The 21,611-nt window shown below is 27.7% G+C and overlaps 1 protein-coding gene across 1 annotated transcript; it reads right to left on the bottom strand.

Moving 5' to 3' along the window:
- Nucleotides 1–540: 540 nt before the first annotated feature.
- Nucleotides 541–21,233, bottom strand: LOC135928145 (solute carrier family 2, facilitated glucose transporter member 1-like). The gene is made up of 6 exons (XM_065464514.1): nucleotides 21,053–21,233; nucleotides 20,738–20,845; nucleotides 20,443–20,630; nucleotides 16,810–17,104; nucleotides 10,316–10,443; nucleotides 541–774 (listed from the first exon to the last, which is right to left on the bottom strand). The coding sequence occupies exons 1-6, from the start codon at nucleotides 21,231–21,233 to the stop codon at nucleotides 541–543; spliced, it is 1,134 nt and encodes a 377-aa protein (XP_065320586.1).
- Nucleotides 21,234–21,611: the final 378 nt, after the last annotated feature.

Here is a 21,611-nt window from a genome sequence, read left to right as displayed (position 1 = left end):
AATAAAAGTTAGTTTTAGGTTACGAAATAAAAAATATAACAAAAATCAACATACACCAAGCATTTGCCTGTCGACATCAGTAATGATTATAAAATATATTATTTCTTATATGCGTCTCAAGGTGCCAACTATAATGTGTACGATCGAGGCTCATTATAAAATCTTCTAAGCGTCTGATGACGTGGTTGCTTAGTTTATTATCATATTTATTGTTTTTAATTATATTAGTTTTCATGTCATTGATTAAAATATGTACTTATCCATAGAATAATATAGATTCTCAGAATTAATAAAATTAATTGGAATTAGAATAAATTAAATATCCGATGTTGAATTATAAGAATATTGAATAAAATATTTATAATGATATTAATCCATAAATGAATAAGAATATATAATATTTTAATTTATAAAATTAAACTGTTTATAATTTTAATATGTTAATACAAGAAGATGTATTCAATCCTTAAAATCACAAGGAATTTTTAAAATTTGACTAGTTCTTCTATTGAAATATTATCTTTAAAACAAAATATTATTTTATAATCGAGTATCATGGTCATGATTATGACGATGGGGATGAGTTCGCGGCTTTCGAAAGTGATAATTTCGCCAAAATTTGTGAATTCTATTGATTTCAGAAGGGGTCATGAAGAGTCTGGCTAATTCGTCTGACGTTCTACCTTGCGTTTCTGGCAGATAGTTGTATGTAAAAAGCCAAAAAAGGGCCAGTAATACCGTGAACACCAGAAATATGTAATCCTGTAATGCCGACTGAATTTTATGGGGCATATAATAAATAATATAATAAACATTAAATATTTTATTTTATGTTATATATTATATGCATTTTATATAATAGGATAAATAATCAGGGAGTTCAACAACCCCCCTAAACTATTGAAGATATTGCATCCCTTTGAAATTTTAACACCTACTCCTTCTAAAATTTTATTATCTGCCATCTTTAAATTTTAATTCACCCCCCCCCCCCCCCCCCCCCCTCCCTCCTACTAAATAAAAACATGTACTTTAATTTGAAGAAGAAAAATTAATATATGTACAAGAAAAATATTTGACATTTTGATGTTCGCTAACTTTAAAAATTATTTAACTTGATTCGCTGATTAACATATCTAATATTTTTGATATAATTTATAAATTTATTTTATTTATTACCTTTTACAATAATGATATAAAATCTTAACTTTAATATTGGTGTAATAATTAATAACTGTCTCACAAAGCAAAGGGTTGTAAAAATACACTGTTAATGGGTAAAATATTAGGCTGGGTATGGTTGGAATATGTGCAGTTAATGGTGAAAGTTAGACACTAATCAACTGAAACAAACATCAATTTAATTAGGTTTGCCTTCTAGTAATAAGGTAAATAAATTCTATGGTAGAATTAACCAACTCCACTATTATATATGAATCACGGAGTATAATTCATTGGAAAAGAATTTCCCTAATAATTTTTAAAAAAATTATCAAATATAACCCTCCCCTTCCTTAGAAAAAAAATAGGAGTTTTTTCTGAAAAATTATCGTCCACCTTTATCTACAGTATACTGCTGTCATAAAATTGTCGGAAAGGGCATCCAATTTCTCTATAAAAAGATTTAAGTATACGCAACAATTTTTTTTTTAAATTTGGGGGAAACTTTCGAAACTTAAATGAACTTGTCAATATTTTAAAAATAAGAATTTTCACCTTGTAACCTTTTTTTGCACCTGAATTATTTTTCCTAATATCATACATATATACTGCCCCAAATCAAATTAATTAGCCAAAACTATAAATTATTAAGTTTTAATATAAAATTTCATATAAGAATTTTGTGATAAAGTCTTCATTTATAAATCTTATGGAGGTTTACATGCCTTTATTAAGTGTAAAATCCATAAATTATATCAATAATTTTTAAGGATATTTAAATTTTAGGAAATAATATACTCTAGTTAGACCAGTGCAACTAAGTTTCGATCGGCGGCGGCGGATTTTTAATTTTTTTTATGTGCGTTCATTGGTGCGGCAAATAATCCGCAGCCTAGTGAAAATATTTTTTAAAGAAATTTTAAATGAATTTAAATTATAATTCAATATATTACATTTTTTTATAATTTATTAAGTACTCTTAGTTCCAACATTGTCAAATAAATTTTTGTATATCACATACATCGAAATAGGCTAAAGAATTGCCTTTTTCCTCAGGTCAGAATCATACATCACATTCAAAGGAGGTGACTTGTAAAGGTTTCTAGGTGGCTGTAAAATTTTAAAGGAATATAATATTTAGAATATTGGGTCAATATTATCTATTTCGTAGAATATTCCTGGGAACGAGAGTCCCGCTGCTTTCATGAAGTCGGCGCCTATGATCACATTAGTAATATTCTATCGATTTTTAACAGATTTTTATATATTTTGAATGCAAATAAAACATAAAGCAAGAAGTATAAATAAATTGTAAATCAAATTTAGTAATATTATTATTGCCATGATTAAATATTATTTTGTCAAAATTGGTGGAAGATAAGGTTCTTTTGGCGTTGAATATTAATTCAACTATGGAAAAGACTCTTTCGCTAGGTGTACTAGTTGCAGGTTTACAATCTACTTTCCTAGATAAAATTAGTTTCAATTGCTTTTCTCCACAAAATGTTAGTGCGCCCTGTTCTGGTATATTATATTGGCCGAGTATAATATGGCATTCTTGCCCTGTATTGCTAGTGTTATATCTTCGCTGAAGGGAATGTTTACAAGCTATCTTAGCTTTCCATTATCTTCAATTTATATCTAACTCTCTGCATTTCCATCATGCTATATAAGTTTAAATATTATTAAAAATTCCAATGATGTCATAGAATTAGAATTTAAATAATCTGACATAATTTTAGGATTTTGAAATGGGAAAACTATTGTCAAGCTATTTTTGCTTTTTTTAAACCAAATTGAGCTATCAGATTCATAGATTTGTATATTTGTTTCTCTGCGGTAATAATATTTGCCGTTTGTAAGTATATGCCTGATTAATCAAGAACTTTTTATTCATTAAAGTTATAAAAATACCCAAGAGGCTGATAAAAAGAATTATTTTATAGCATTCTTCTAGTGACCCTATATTAAATTGGAACGATGGGCTTGCCTTGTTGCGAATTGAGGCAAATATTAAATTCATAGAGCTCTACTTTTGACTCAATAATGATATATAATTTATGAAATTCATCAGTCATAATTTCTTTAAGTTCCAATGTATTGTTTCTATTTTTGTCCCAATCAAATTGATTTCATTTTTTTGAAATTTACTTGAGCTTCTCAGTGAAAATCAAATAATTTAGGGAGAAATTTTAAAATGGTAGATAAATATAACCACAAGAAAAAGTTTAAATCGATATAAATTCATAAAATAAATTATCAGCATATTTATTTTTGCTATGAATGTGATAAAAATATAAATTGGTATATATATGCAATAGAGGTAGGAATAAATAAAATATTTGAAAGATAATTCACTTAGTATCTCTTTGTATTTGAAGGGGGAAGGGGTTATCCTCCTGCCTCCCTCGTTGCGTACGTGCCGGAATCTTACAGTTTTTAGGGAAAGAGAGATAGGAATAGTATTACAACCCAACTAATTTGAGATGTTTGAAAACTCTATTGAACGAAAATAAACATTCATGTAATGAAATGCATTGTTCAAATAAATCATTCTATTAGTATTTGGAATAGAATGATTCATTTTATGAGTTTTATATTTTATAAGATACATTTAATATTTAAAAAAATCTTTATTGAATCCCGCCATTTTTAAGACAAGAAAATGTTTCTGTTGACGTGTCAGCAAAAATACTCAAATACACAAAATAACATAATTCTTGGGATAAATTAGATGCAAAATATCAAGATGTTTTATCAATGGAGCTTGTTGACCTGAAGAATATATAGTTTTAGGAAGAGGAGGAGGGGGGTCTTTCAACAAGAAAACGCCGTGTTTTAATTAATACTACCAATTCATTTTATTAAACGCCGGTTTGGCTTTACTGGAACAGCCCATTAAGCTCTAATATAAATTTAAAATGTCTGGGCATTTATAAAAAGAAGACACAGGTAAACTTAGACCTAAAAACAAATGCGACTTTATGAATAAGGTCAAATATTTGTGTGAAAATTTTTCAAAGGAAAAGTGTGAAACCTTATTCAATGTCTAAAAGAATCAAAATGAGTTAACCAAATTTTAGAAGTATGATGACTAATTTAATTTTTTGAATGTTAATGGTTCATTTTGATTCAATTACTCTTTTAAATGTATCATATAACATCTCATTGATCTTTGACCAACATTATGGAAAACTAACATTTTTGAATATTTACTATATATTATGAATGTTAAATTTTAATGAGATAAATTTTGTTTGTAAAATTATTTGCTAGTTCGGCTTTCTATGATTTAGAGTAGCATATTATTTTAAGGTGTAAAAATTTGAGGCAATTGTATCTTATTATAAGTAAAATATTAGAAATGAAATAACTTATGCATATACTCCAAAATAAATGTAGAAACATTATACCCAAAAAAGTTACAAAGGATAGCACGCTAGTTTTTTCCCACATTTTCAGGGACCTGGCATGCCCTTCACACTATTCTACTGGAATACCCATAGGCACTGACTGGCTATCTCTATTGGCCTAATTTATCTCAAAATTGATTAAAATTAAGCAACATCAAAAAAGGTAACACCGTTGTGTTTCTTTTTTTTGGTAACGGCATCGCAAAACGTTACTCGTTGCATAAAGAAATTTCTTAAAAATATGGAAAAAACATTTTTATATTATAAAATATTTATTTTTTCAAATTTTATAGTAATTTTTTAAGTCAGACCAATCACCCAATTCTTTCATTTTAATTTAATTTTCGTTGTTAAATTTTCAGTCAAGATTATTAATCAAATTAATATTAAATCAATCAAGATATTAATTTTTATTCTTATTCTCTAATTTATAATTTATTTTATAAAACATATTATGTCAATTGTACATATTTCTTTAGTTGAAGACAGATGAAGATGATTAACCTGCCCTGGCCCCAATATGAGAAATTTTTTACTTCAATAAAAAAAATTAAGGATACAAAGTATACACTTTGTAAAATTGTGTCTAAACTCAAATATTTCCTCAATTGTGGAATAAATATAGGCAGTCTCTAAACTGTGCAGCCATTTAAGAAAAAAATGGGAAGATATCTGATTAAACCGTTTATAACAGATAGAACTCTTTTTATAACTACGTGAAATTAACAGTCTTATAAAGGAGAATAACCAATTTACGAATCTTGTGATAAATCTGAATTGCAGAGATTTTCAGATAATGCCAAGTCGTTTATATATATTTTCATTTGTATGGTTAGTGTTAATTAAAAAATATGGGATGTATATATGATTTTATATGTTATAGAATCTGTCTACAGCTTTTTCAATTTTAGAACATTTGGGATATCTCTCACACACAATAATTATTATAATATTAAAACTTAAAAAAATTGCTTTAAATAATTTCAAAATTTGTAAGCCACTTATTATTGCAATCCTGCCAGACATAAATAAAAGGTATACTTGAAATATTGTTTGCAATTCATATTTTGATTATATTTATTTTCAATACGAACACAACTATAAAGATGAATATATACTATTAGCAATATTCACCTGCTACTTAAATTAGTTCACCCCTGGATAAAATAATAGGTCAACGAAGGTAGAAAGCTTGAACATATTTCCAGTTTGAGAAAATATAGTTAAAAAAAACTTTGATTCCTTTAAAAAACCACACACATACCATATTTTTTCTGATAAAGAGAAATTTTTTTTGATGAAGATCTTTTTTTCTGATAAAGATAAAAAAATTTTGATGAGGATCAGAATATTCTTTTGAAGATGATCTATTACAACTCTCCTATCCTATGCGCCAGTTGAACGTGTGTTTAGCATGGCGGAAGATAAGTTGAGCCCTCTCTTGTTTATCAGATCAAAATTTTGAAGATCAATTTTTAAATATAAATAAATAATTATTATAAAAATATCTTATCTCACTATGCAGAACCATCAAAGAAAGAATTGAAAACTTTGATATTCATTTTGAAAAATTAACACCGCTAAAAACCACAAGAAACCAACTTTTAGAAAAACATCCGAGCTCAAATACACTCCTCAAATACTGCCTATAATAAATTCAAAGATAAATATCACTCCCGGAGAAGCCTTAACCGTTTTTAAATGTTTTCCAAACGATTTTGCTCCAGGACTGGATTACCTTCGACCTTCATTTATTATCGACCTCTTGATTTTAGACAGTTCCGAATTTCTACTTAATTCTTTAACGAAAATTTTTATTCTTATTATCAAAGGGAAATTACCATATAAACTAGCACCAATAGATTTTGGTGCTCGACTAATTGCGTTTGAAAAAGCTGAAGCGCGCCCAATAGCTATTGGAATTTTCTACCGATGAACCATTTCAAAAATTATTTGTAATCGACTCAAATTTACAATAACCTTAAGTTTAGCTCCTTACCAAGTTGGATTTGGAGTAAAAGGAGACTGTGAGGCCGCAATCCATTGCAGTTGCCTAGTTTTATCCAACCTCAAACCTGAATATATGGCAAAAATAGACATGTCCAATGCCTTTAATTCAATTAATATGAATAAAATGATCGATACTTTCTTGGAAACATTCCCTGACTACCACAATTACATCCATCTTAGCTATGGCATTCCTTCCTTACTCAGATTTAATAATTATATAATTAATTCTGCAGAAGGCCTCCAACAGGGTGACCCATTAGGACCGCTATTTTTTTGCTATACCCTTAAACATCTTATGATATTGCTCTCTCACACAAACTCAATCTACACGTTTGGTACTTTGACGATTGTACTATATCGGGGACCATTTCTTCAACCCAGAATTGTCTAGATATAATTAACAAACACTTTAATGAACTTAATTTATCCTTAAATATAAAAAAATGCGAAATTTATCCTTCTCCGCCTCCAACAGACATCATATTAAATAACTTTAAACGGGCGCCCTTATACGATTTCAGTACATTAGTAGCTCCATTGGGAGGTGCACAGGGAGTTTTAATTTTTTAAATAATCATCTTCAATCACTATTCCCCGAACTATCGATCTTAAAGAAATTAATCCATCAAGCATATTTCATTCTCAAAACGCCCTTTTAATACCACAAATCCAGTATTGTTTAAAAACTTCTGGTGCATTTTTTTTTGAAATTCTTTTAAAAGAATACGAACAAAAGATGCTACAAATGATGACAGAGTTATTAAACATCAAACTCGATTCTAACTCCTGGCTTCAGGCAACTCTCCCTTGTAAATCTGGAGTAGGCTTAAGATCGGCATTAAGTATAGCCCTTGTTTCCTTCATATCATCAACCAAATCAGCAAAAAATATTACCTCGCAAATTATTACCATAAGATAATTTATTAGATAAAGCCTTACGTTGTTGGAATATTAATGTCTTACCAAACACAGCCCTACCAGATTCAACGAAACAAAAAGATTGGGATCAAGGATTGGTAACTCGTTCCTTAGCTCACCTCAACTTGAGCGATGATCATCAATATAAATCCCTCCTAAGTACACTTAATTTTAACAACTCTGGCCGAATGGTTGGACTATTATTCCAGCATTTTAAATAACCAACTAATAGATAACGGCTCGTTTCGTTATCCTAAACCAATGTACTTGCATTAAGTGCAATCAATCGGCAGACGCGTATGGGAGACACGCTCTCCACTGTAAATTTATATCAAAAATCAGCCGACATGATAAAATAAATTCAATAATAGCTTCTTTTCTAAATAAAGCCAATTTTCTTTGTATTTTAGAACCGACATCTTTTTTAGATAAAAAACGCCCTGACGGAAAAACAATCGTATCGTTTTTAATGGGAAAGCTTTTAATGTGGGATTTTACCTGCATTGATCCCATGGCCCCATCTAATAATTTGCATGATCCCCTTAATAGAGCTGAATCTCTAAAAAATCAAAAATAGCACCTAATGTGTGACAACCACTTTGTTCCCATAACAGATGCATCAACCTGCTCTTTTGGATAAGCGGCATTAAATCTCTTCAAAATAATATCCAAATCAATCAAAAAATCATACCTCTCCATTTTATAAACTCAAACAGAAAATAGCTGCCTCTTTAATTATATCTAACTATCAAATATTTAAAACACCTGGCCCGACCTCGCCACCTGATTTTTTTTAAAAAAATTATTTTATATATATATTTTTTTTTAAAATTTTTTCTCATTCTTTGTATTAATTTTTTATTTTAAACTTGTACTTATATGACATATTTTACTATATACTTTATATTATACAGAGACCTGCAGGCTCGGCCCTAAGCCCGGCAAGTCCCGGCCCGGCTACCAGGGCCCTGAAAATTTTTTTTTTAAAAAAACCCGGGCCGGGCCGGGTTTTTTTTAAAAAATTTATACAACATGAATTATTATATTCGTCAATTAGATATGGTTATAATGATTATATATAGTTATGATTAATATAATGTTTGGTGAAAGTTAACACTAGCTAACACTCATAGTATCTATTACATAATAAAATTATAATTTTCCTGCCATGGAATAAATACGCAAAGGATTAAATACATTATTATATAATATATAATATAAGTATATTTTTTATTAATTAAAATATCATTTTTATTTTTTTTATAAATACATAGTATATTTTCAAAATATTATTTACACAAATTTTTTATAGTATCAATTTGTAATATACTAAATATCTGTTTAGAATAAAAAATAAATAAAATAGTGTTGTTAAACGGACTCAGTGTTTTATCCAGAAAATATTATGCAAGCCTGAAAATTTTGCTCATAGAAGGAGCAAAGGTCTAGATATATAGTATCAAAATTTTGAGACTTAGTCAATATTTTTCTGACGAAAATATTGAGTTAGCCGTTTTTTAAAATCGGCTCAAAACGAGCCGTTTAACAACATTAGCGAATATACTTGCTTATTAAATGATAATACTCGCTGAAAAATATGATAAAATACGAAATAATTAATTTTTTGTATATACCAGGTCGAATATAATTTTATAAAATTCCGAGTGTTTTTAAATCCAGGCCGGGCCGCCCCCCCCCCCAAATTATTTTTAAAATATTCGGGCCTGGCCTAAAATTGTTAAACCCGGGCCGGGCCGTAAAAAATTTTTGAAAAAAATCCGGGCCGGACCGGGCCGAAAATTTTTTAATCTGGGCCGGGCCGTACAAATGGTACCTCTGCAGATCTCTGATATTATACCATACATGTTAATTTTTAAATAATAATATTTATCATATTTGTATATGAATTTTAATAAAAATCAATAGAGTATATTATTTTTGTATAATTAATTTTTCAAGTAACGAGTAACACTTTACTTTCTTAATAGCTAGTAATGCGCGTTCCTTTTCTCACAAGGTAAAGAGTAAGGGTAAGGCGCTTCTTTTTTTTACGTAACGGTAATGCGTTTTTTTTGAAGTAACATTTACAAAACTAATTAAAATAAATATTTATGACATATAAGCTAAGTTTATTTATTCAATTAAAAAATCAAATATAATACTATTTTAAAAAGTGTAATAAATACCACTTTCTAGTAAAATCACACTGAATTTTTTGTTGATCAAATTAATGAAATTTATATGAATATCATCCTAGGCTCTTAACATTATTCGTACAAAAAATTAGAACTTACAAGTTTAGTTGGCTTATATATAGAGACATTTAATAATGGATAAGTAAGTATGGTCAGATTTTATCTATATTAAAATATTATCACTAAATGGATGAGTCCGGTTAAATTTACGTTAAAATAAGCCTGTTTAACGTAGATTTTAATAATTAAATTGTGTAGATTTTTAAATATTAATCAAGGAATATACTTTATCCATTTCATAATGATGAAATTCTTAAATAAGATACTATGGACAGTTGATATAGGGCATCCGAAAATTAACTTTAAGTAAACCCATCTAACTTAAAAATTATTCTAGATACAGCTATAATTCAAATTTTATAGACACATGATTGGCTATAAATTTGTATTAAACTCAATTGTTAATCCTTTTCTTTGAAAAAATTAAAATCATGGCTAGTCACCCCACTTTTCCCATTGATTAGAATTAATATTTTATGAACGAATATCAAATAATAGATAATATTAGAATGAAGGATATTAAAAATATTACATGTATAAAATGAATCATTATTTTACCAATAATATAGGAAACAAAAACACGGCCAAGAAGCTAGAGAGCCAATTGAATCCCACTGCTATACTCATTCCTTTTGGTCTCGATGATTGGGTAAATAATTCAGCTGGAATGAACCACGCGATCACACCTACAGATCATGCATATATCATATATAATTAAATAATGAACTATTAATGAGATTTTATATCACATATAATGTGAATATTTTGCCGGCATTAAAATTTATAAAACATTTTAACCGAATAATATTTGTTACTACTATTACTTTATTACTTTTCAAAATATGAGTCTTATGATAGATAAATAGCCCTGATCTTTTTCAAAAATGTTTCAAAACCAATTTTTTATTAAAAAATTAACATATTTTTTAAATACTAATTCAGACACGGAATCAAATCAGAGTAAGGCAAAGATATCAAATTTGAAGGCCATATTAATATTTTTTATTAACATTAATTTATATTTATAGACAGAATCATTGAGTTTATTATTCAATAAACGTATTTAAAACAAAGGTCATATAAAAAAACAATTAACATAAAAATATAGCGCATATATCATATAAATTTAAAACAAACAATAAATTTAATTTAATTTAATAAAAAACAATTAAGAGATCGGTTTACTTGCATTGCTATATGGAACCATAAATAGCAATGCATCACTTTGCTGAATAGCCATCGTAATGGCTTGTTTGATAGAAGGCTTCATTACGATCGCCACTTATTTGGCTTAATATTTTCCCTAATAATGTGATAAATTTAAGGAATTCTTCATCAAAAACACCTATTGGCGACAATTGAGATACAAATTACACGATGTCTTCTGCCTATTTGTTTATTTTCAAGATTTATACAGAAATAACTGATGAGGCATTTCTGTTGGATCGCTCCAAAAATTTATAGCATGTGTAATCCTAAGCTACTGGAAGACCAGCAAACCAAGGTATTCGGTTGATACTATCAGGTATTCTATTGTTATTTATGTATAAATAATTGGGCTCTATGATATTTGATATGTTGGCCCTTTTAAGAGCTTTTGAGATTAAATTATTTATGTTTGTCGTGGAGACGGTCTTAAAATAACTACAATGTAAAAGATAGTGCCCTTTGGAATTAGATAGTAAAGAATAATAAATACATTTAGAAGGAAGTGATATATCCAGCCAAGACGAAAAGAAATAGCTATACGAAGTTCTTCATTAGTGAAAAGATAGCCAACAACCATTGGTATACCGATTTAGAATTCAGGAAAGCTTGGCTAGACATTGCTCTAATAAATTCATAGTAGGTAGGAAGACACTATGGCAATATCTTATGCTTTCTGAAGGGTGAATGTGGGTCTGCTAACGTCAAGTTGTCCCTTGTTCACCCACGTGAGCACATATCGAAATCTTTTGTAATGTATTTTTAGTAGTCATAGAATTTTTCATTTTTTTATTTAGTATCCAAAATCAAAATCATGATTTATTTTGTATTTGAAATGGTTGATCTTGAGGAGATAAAAGCAGTAAGAGAGAGGTGGGGTGGAGGGCGGAAACCAATCCCGCTAGATGGAAGAGAGACCTGGAACCACGATTTGTCTGAAAATTTTATAATGACATAAAAAATATGTTAGGTGAATTATTAATTTTCTTACTATATTGATTATTATCGCGTAAAATTTATGAGGTTTCTATTTTTTATATAAAATTGATATAAATTATATTCCTTTTATTTTATTAGATATATGAATCGGGGACAATCATTAAAGCTATTAAAAGTATAATATATATTGTAAAAGTTAAAAAAGACACCATCCCTTGTTGAGAGATAATTAGCATATTTAAAAGACCATTTTTGAGGATAAAACGAGTCGAATTTTCAGTTTTAATAAATAGTAAAATTTCTCATATTATTTTTTTCAGATTCTGCTTACATAAAAGTTAAAGTATCGCGATGTATATTTGATGCTCTATTTGTATCCATAATGGATATATTTTTAAGATTTCAATGTATCGTAGTCCTTTAGCTATAGATTTTATGCCAAAATTGAAACATTTCCGATATATTTTGTCTTAAATATAATATAATCCTTTTTAATACAAATTTATATATAAAAAAAATTATATAAACTAAAATTATCAAAATATAAAATTTATTTCTAGGTATAAAATTAAACAAATCAAAAATAATTGTTTAATATTAAATGAAATTAAATCTACGTTATTATACAAATTATATTTTTTTATATTTTTTATAAATCTTTTACAAAATTCAAATACCATGAAATCATGATTAATTTTAATCAACAAACATTACATGGTATCTTTTTAATAAATTAATTTCTTATTTGTAAAGATTAACATTAATATCCGATGATATATACTAGCTGTAGCTGCCTGGTTTCGCCCATATTTCATAGAATGGGGTAGATCCAACACCAAGCGAATTAAGAGTAAAAAATTATGATAGTTAAGGATATATCAGCTTTTTCAGTGTATTCAAACTGCGAAATTTTTTTTAAAAAAGACTGTCTTTAAGATAAAATTTTTAATGCAAAACAAAATCTAGGCAATTTGTCTCATACAGACTAAATATTAAGCAATTATTTTAAAATACAACATTACATCTAGCGATAGACGTAGGCAAGTGGGGGTAAGGGGAAATCCCCACTTCAAAAATTTGTCTGGTCTCGCAAATATCTTCATAAGCTATTTCCACCTACCCACACCCTGATGCTTAGCTATTTTGCCGGGTATGGGTAAAATGGCGAAAATAGCACACTTCATATAATTAATCAAAGATCCTAAAGTATTATTGGTATAGAACTATACCTTTTTATTTTGTAGATAAGGAATTTGGCTACATATAAATCTATAATTTGTTTTGATTTGTAATTGTCAATCGACCCAGGTACTCCCTATTTATTTTGATATTTTAAACAATAAACCATTACTCTCAGTAAAGCTTACCCGTTTAAGATTTTATCATAACTACAAAAATCTTCGACGAATAAAATATATAAAAATGCTGAACAAAATTGAAAATTTAATTTAGTTGGTTTGAATGAACGATAATTGGAAACTAGGCTATATCTAAATTTGGCCAAACCTAATTAAAGATATTGAATTTAATTCACTATAAATTTTTTTTAGTCTAGTAAGTTAGAAGAAAAGACTGAATATACCCCAGTCATTTAGATTCCAAAATGAAATCCTTGTTACACCACTGCGAGGGACGCTTTGATTGGATTATAATTATTTCAAATATTAGGGAAATTAATTTTTGATTTTTATTATTAATTTTTTGTTACTTATATTAGGTTAAATATAAAACATTCTGAATAAACTTTTTTAATTTGGTAATTTATGAATCCTTAAATCCTTCCAATACAAGAACTCTGATGGCTGTCATTAAACAAGTCTCTGGTGGAAGGCATAGAGAGGAATTCAGAATAAAAATGCTAATACATACTTCCTGCAGAAAGTGAGTACCCAAAAATGTTACAGCGAAATAAATGTAGCTTAGATTTTCCTACAGGGGGATATGGGGTGCCCCATCCTTATTTCATTGGAGTATTTTAGTTTCTTTTATTGCAGGCCTTTGGTCGGATTATATTTTTAATTAATTCAAAAAAACAGATAACTGCAGCACTGTTAAAATCAGCAACGAATTAGGGTAATGCGCCCCTTGGTCATTCCACAGAACTTCTTTTAATGTATTATTCCCACTAAATTTTAAGCAAATGCATTTCAATTATTTCAAAGAACAAAAACATTACTTCAAAAGCATATCAGGCTAAGGACTGAGGTTATCTAGGATCATAATAATAATATTAATTGGTAAATATAAATTATTTTCTTAATCTTGATTGAACTAGGTATGGGCTAAGGCCTGGGTTATTACTGTTTGTATAGATTAAGTAGGGATAAAAAAATCGGTGGGAAGGAGGGTAAACGTTTTTTTAATTCTTGTTTTGAAAATATAATTTGCAATTTTTCAATATCATAATAATTTTAAATATAAATAATCTAAGTATTTTATTGGAAATTTTTCATTATCTCATCTTTTTATAATTTGCTCATTTTTTTTAAAATGTTTATTTTTTATAAAAAAATAATTTTTAAATTAAATTTATGAGAATGTTTCAAAATTTCATTATAATGATTTTTAAACATGTTATTTTCTTTTTATATATAATAAAAAACATCATTTTATTTGGATTTTTTTACATCTCGAAGTTAGACTTATATTAATTTATTTATATGTTTTGCTTGAGTTTCCAGAACTAGGTATGTACTAAGGCTTCGTAGTTACATGTCTGCATAATCAATCAGGTTCTTATAACTGCATCGTCATTAAAATTAGGAAATCAATCTAAATCTACTGATTCATGATTCAAGAAAATGTAATTAATAAATATATAAAAATAGATTTCATAATCACACCGAAAATAGGGACAGGGTAAAGTCTGGGTTGCCTACTATGATAAGTATTATATTTGGGTTATGTTAATAAGAATTAATAAATATAAATGTTTTGCTTAACCCGTAGATAAGTAAGGACTATGGTCAAAGTTGTTTACCTGTCGTTATAAACAATCAGATACTTATGACCAGCCTCCCCGCTAAAATAAAATATATTTATATTCCTAGCCTCGCGATAATATTTCACGCGAAAAATATGGAAATGCGCGATATTAATCACTGTAACGCATTAAATAATATATTCATGATTATATATTTGCGGAAATGCGATTTTGATAATGATTTTATGTAATATATTCGCAGAATTGCATTTTTTAATTAAAATATCTTTTCGCAGATGTCTTTAACGGAAAAAACTGTCATTTTATATTTGAATATAAATAGCCACTTCTATCATCAGCACCTATGTGTTTATTATATTAAAAGTGGAGGGATTTAAACGATAAGAAAAATCCATAAAATTAAAATTATCTACTATTTAGTTTGCAAACTAGATAGTTTTTACAAATTGGACCGCTTTTGTTTTGCATTTCATAAACAATGTTTTAAATAGTAACTTGAAAATTGTTAAACCTATTTTTTTGAGGTAAAAAAAAGACAAAATAGTTTGTATATTTTTCAAATTTGAAAAAAATGCGATTTTAATTTAAACAACGAAGCGTTTTAGAAAACAACACTAAAAATTTCTATTGCTCAATTTGTAAACACTATAAGTTACATAGGCACCGACTTTATGGGAATAGCGGGGCTCGAGCATAATTATATTTCAAACTAATGGGTATAATTCCTGAAAATAGCTATATAATATCTGTTTATAAAATTTTATTTTCAGATGATAATCAAATAAAAATCTAGTAATTTTATATAAAATAATGGTTGGAATAAGAAGCTTAAGTTTTAGAAAGGCCCCTTAATATATGATTCTTCGATAAGATGGTTTACAATCTTGATTCCAAATAGCTTTATTAGCCTTTCAAGAAAATAGAGCCCTCTATTAGGCTTATTTTTTTTTAGATCCGATTCGATACGAAAAAATTTTTTTCTCACCTATCCGACCCTATTATTTTTTCCCCCAATGATTCAGGTCTGATATGATCCAAAATTTTATAAAATGGGCCCGATCAGATTCGAACCTTTTTTATTTGACTGTTGTAAAAGTACCATATTTCAATAATAAACAATTTTGTGGTTATTCTTGAAAAAAATATTCAAAAAAACATTAGGAAAACAATATAATTTAATTGTCAACGCCGGAACCCGATTAGGTCCAAAGTAAATTTTAAAATCAAGATCCGAATCCGACCAAGTTTGAGAAAATTCAAACTCGAAATTGAATTAGCTAGTGCAGGGGTCTACAAAAAAAACTTATCCTTTCGTTCTTAGCTAACTTTCCCAGAATTATGATCTAATCATTAAGACTCACGGATAGATCCAGCAAGCCACTCTTTATAAATGATTTAGAAGAATGGAGGAAACGCGTTCAAAAATTATCGACTGAGCTACATATTACTCACTAAAATATTAAAGACTGTTAATTTCGATGATATTCTTCATTTCTTTACATTGTTTAATAAAAAATAAATATCATCATCAGCTTAATGTTTTACAAAGCCATAAGAGAGGATTGTTATTAAGTTAGGAAAGCTAATTATTAAAACCCTCTTTTATGTTTTTTCAAAAATTGATAATGTCAGAAAAATTAATGATACCAAACCTATAAACATGGTAAAAATATTTTTTTTATATAAAAATTTCGTGCTAAGGCTATTAATAAGCATCATATTTTTGTCTTATCAAAATAATTTTTTATTATTATGAGTTGATTTTTTCATTATAGTTATATTATACATAAAATTCTATTAATTCTTTGAAGAAATATTTAATAGGAAAACTCGATCAATAAATAAAAATTGAATATTTAAAAAAAAGAAATTAAATACTGAAATATGAAAGTTAGAGAATATCCATCCCAACAAATTTTGATTGTATTTTAAGTATTATAATAAAAATTCTTATATAAATTACTTGGTCCAATTGCGCAAAATCCTACATAGCCGAATATGAAAACAACTCCTAGTAAAGAGACCCATTCTAACCCATGTCTATTTCCAATACCCAGACTTATGGTTATTAATAATGTGCAGAACCACATACCACCCAATCCGGTTAAGAATAATGTCCTTCTCCCTGCCTTCTCTATAATCAATAAAGACAAGGTGCATAGCAAAAAATAGAGTAGCCCCAAAGCTAAGGTTATATATGTAGCATATCCTACGGCTACTCCCGCTGATATAAATAATGCCGTGGAGTATGAGAGTACCTTTTTGTAATTTAGTTTAACAAAAAAAATGCTTTACCAAAATTTTTGAACATTTTTATAAATATAAAAATATTTTTAATTACAAAAAAATTGAGAATGTTTCAATCCCTTTTAGAAAGGTCTGCCTTTGTTAATGAATAATACTAAGTAACAATTATTATAGTAGACCTGAGGACCACCGGCTTACTCTGCGGCCAGCGATTTTCCCCACACTGAACCTGCATATTGAATTAAGCTGCGTCAACAGGCTCGCAGCCAATTTTAATGTTTAAAATGCCTTAATTATATTTTATATGTATAAATTTAATGAATCTTTCATTATATATTAAATTATTATTTTTTACATTTGAATATTAAAATTAATAAAATTAAAATGAATTTTACTGATATGTCTACTACGTATCAGGTCAATTCAGCAAAAATATTTCGCGAAACTTATCGCGGATGTCGTTAATTGCGAAGGAATTTTATAACGAATGTAATAGAGCAAAACCAATTCCGATAATTTTTTCCCATGAAACATTTATAGGAAGACAATATCGCCAACCCATTATCGCGAATTTATTTTAGCAAAACTTAACTTCGAATACATTTTAGCGATTATCGCAAACTCGTTATGGCGAAACTTATATCGCTAACCCCTTGTAGAGAATTTTCCACCGCGAATGTATTTGTGTGAAGTATTATACCGAACGCACTACCGCGAAATAATAAATATATTGAGAATGCATTTTTTAAGGAAAACAACAACATATTCAATATTAATTCCAAATTCTTAAATAAATGCGAAATGCTTTAAGGATCTTATGTTACTTATTATTTATTAAGTATGCATGTAAGCTTTAGCTGATGTCATAAAAAATAAATTAGTCAATTTTTTTCTGGTCACTTTTCACTCATGGTTATAAGAGGACATTTTGGTTCAGGTTTTTAGCCCAATAAATTTACCCCCCCCCCTTGCCCCAATATGATCATATAGACGATTTTGCTAGGTAATTTTTTTTTAATTTTCTCAGAATTTTTTTTTTTAAATTTTCAAAGTTAATTTTTTTTAAAGATTTTTCTAAATTGTTTTAAAAAAAAATTTTCTCAAATTTTTGAATCCAGGGATAAAACCTGAATGTAAATTATTTATAACGTCTAATATGATTTATTTTTAAAAAAAGTTTCGTGGAGATTCATACGACATTTTTTGTTTCCCAATTATAATTATTTTCACATAATGTACATCGATATAACCTTCTGATATATAGTGAATCTAATTCATTTGAAGATTTTGACATTCCCTCTGTCTTCTTTCCGTATCTCAATAAATATAAATAACTGCAAGTTATAATTAATCAAAGCAAAAATTCAAAATATTCAATTTGGATAAAATAAATTTGTAATTGTTTACGAAAGAATGAATTTTAGGAAAATTATGGAAATAAATTATTTGATCCCCAATAATGTTCTTGCTTTTTGTTTTTGACGATTTCGCATATTTCATTAATATAATCTTTCTCTGTGTGATTCAAACTCCTTCGTATCACTAAAATTATTTATTATACAACCTTCATTTTCATCTTTAAAATCCTCCTTATTTTGATTCTCATGGTTAGATGGCTCAAAGTAAATTAATGCTGCTAGATGATCTTTCTTCAGCAGTAGTTATATAAATTTTATATAATTAATTATAGGATTTATACTTTATAAATAATTAACAATTTTGTAATAAATTTTAAAATATAATAGATTTTATACTTGCTTGAGTTTCCGGTGTTCCAATGTATACCAAGAATGATTAAATTTCAAAGTAAATGAATATGAAAACAATCTTCTCTTTAAGAATGAGAGAAGGAATATTTCTGTTTTTCGCTTAACACAAATGAATGAAAACAAAAAATTCTTCTTTTCTATGAAAGAGGGAAAATTTCTGTTTTAAAACCATTTTGTAATAATAAACACCAGTTCAACTTAAATAAAAGTATTTTTAGGAAAAACAACGCTAAAACTCAATTTGTAAGCACTTTGAATCAGGATTTTTTTGAAAATAAATATAAATAGAAAATGTTTCAGATCAAGAAAATAAAGCTGTTTAAATATCGGGACGCCCTGCAAAAACAGGTTAATAGTTTATAATGAAATCTTCATACTTGTCCGTATTGGCATATATTCGGGATTACCAGCTCGAAAAGGCTACTAAGATTAGGAGGTAAGAAACTATTTGAACTCCGTGATCAGTGAATTACGCGCTTTATGAGAGGTGAAGGTAGTGGCATTGAAATCTAATAAATTAATTTGGAGTTTGAGTATTATTCAAAGCTTCATTCTTAACTGAATTATTTTTATTTGGTCTCCATTTCTATTGTTCTCGGGATGATTATGTATTTCTTTATTATCTTTTATCTTATCGTTTTTTTATTGTAAGTCCTACGAGACATTTAAATATCTTCTCCAAGGCATCTTTAATAGTTAGTTTTTGAGGCACATTTTCCAGGCGAAACAATCCATTTTTAATTAAGCATTTAAAACCTATTGACAATAATTTAAATGATGAAATGGTGTTTGAAATTGAAGCTAAGACTCAAATATCAAACTCATTTATTGCAAAAAAATATCGAAAGTATTATGGGTAAAAATTCGAATAAATTTTGAATAAGAATGTTATATTTTACTTGGTTAATATGCTTACAAGAACCTGATGCTCTTTCCTTTTGGAAAAAAGTAAATGGCCCACTGGCTAATTTAGTTAGAAAAATTATTTGCTTCCCTGAAAAAAATACGACTAGCGAAATTTTTTTATCCCTAGATTAATATTTAACGCCAGAAGAAACTATGTCCAATCAATTTTATTAAAATAATATTTATTTACAATAATTATCATTTAGCGAAATTTGATTTTTAATTTATATACCTTTACATTCGAAATTTATCTGATAATATTATAGTTATTATAAATAAATTTGTTTTACTATTGATTATACTAATAAATTTATAAAATATTATATAAATGAGGAAAATTTTTCCATTAATCTATTTATGGAGAATGAGAAAAATACATAAATTTATAAAGGGTTGGACACGAAAAAGGTTTCAGAAACTCTATTAACAATGATGAAACTAAGCGTGTCTAAATAAATTATATAAAATACATTGAATTAAATAATTACATTCTTTAATTTTTTTTAAAATGCATCGCCAATTTTAGGGCGGCAATGTATTCGGCGTGCTGACGAAAGCCGATAAAATATAAAGGCCTTTGCCGCTGACGGTGCACAGGTCTATTAAGAATTCATATTAAAATAAAAAATATAACTTTAAAAATAAATCATATTAAAATTTATAAATATTTTTACCGCACTTATAGCAGTTAACTGTTGTGATATGCTGGTCTCACTAGCAATTATTAGAGGTTTTCTATAAACCTGCTTCTTGACCATATCAGCCCAAGTTACCGGAGGCAATCTTTTTTGATCCTGATATTCCACTTTCATTTGTTCTATTTCGTCCTCTACGTCAGGAGAATTTCTCAAAATTATGAGAGCTAGAACATGCATTATTTTTTTAAAAATAATCAATTTTGAGTTTAATTATTTTTAAATTAATATTAAAAAAGACTTTTAAATTTAAACTGTTATCTTTCTGGAAAACCTTTTTTCGCGTTCTGCTCTTTTTCCTTGTATATTAAAAGATATCTCGGAGATTCGGGCAGAAATGGGAGAAGTGATATCTGAATTATTGCTGGAATGATGGTTAATGCTTTGCAAAATAAATTAAACAATTATTATTAATTAATATTATCCAAAAAAAAATACAAATTATTATTTTAAAATATTATTCTGCCTGTATTTTAAGAACTATTAGCAATCCCATCTTCCATATTTATATAATGATCGTTTTTATATTTGTTATTTTTTAAATTATCATAATAAAACTTAAGCTTATAAAAAATACGTTATATATTACCGAATAATATAGGCCAAAGCTGGCTTGTGCCCATAACTTGTGGTAATCCCAATAATTGCGAAATTAATATAGCGAAGCTTAGCATTACTTGGTGAGCTGAACACATAGATCCTCGCAAATTCGTGGGCGATATTTCCGCTAAATATATAGATACTGCACCAGATGTAACTCCTTTATTCATTTAAAAGTTTAATGGAAGGGATTTTAAAAAAACTTCTTTAAAGGTATCAATAGGGCCTTTAAAATTTTATTTTTTGAAAATCTTAGTGTTAAACTATTTTAATCATTTTAATTACTCGATGAAATATATGAATTCAACAGCTCAAACTACTAAATGGACTAGGTCACTTTAGTTCAAAGATTAGAATATAAAAAATATAGAGCCAAAAGAAATATTGATGATATTGAGTTTCCTTTGCAATTGCAAACATGCAAGACTTTAAAGATGAATTATTAAAAAGAAAATCACTTAGTCTGCTTCCAATTAGCGATGCCAAAATTAATGATGATAGCAATATACATAAATAATATTGTGTAATAAAGTTAATATTTCTTCAGT

Source organism: Gordionus sp. m RMFG-2023, chromosome 1 (genome assembly GCF_954871325.1).
Source record: "Gordionus sp. m RMFG-2023 chromosome 1, tfGorSpeb1-WG-v2, whole genome shotgun sequence".
Taxonomy (NCBI): Eukaryota; Metazoa; Nematomorpha; class Gordioida; order Chordodea; family Parachordodidae; genus Gordionus; species Gordionus sp. m RMFG-2023.
The sequence above is the reverse complement of the archived record's forward strand: the minus strand, read 5'-3'. Positions and strand labels throughout refer to the sequence as shown.

Excerpts from the sequence above, each read along its gene's own strand:
- LOC135928145 (XM_065464514.1), bottom strand. The coding sequence starts at position 21,233 with ATGAATAAAGGAGTTACATCTGGTGCAGTATCTATATATTTAGCGGAA. Across the intron at positions 20,846-21,052 it reads GCTTTGGCCTATATTATTCG|CATTAACCATCATTCCAGCA; the intron begins GTAATATATAAC and ends TATTTTGCAAAG. Across the intron at positions 17,105-20,442 it reads AGTTAACTGCTATAAGTGCG|GTACTCTCATACTCCACGGC; the intron begins GTAAAAATATTT and ends AATTACAAAAAG.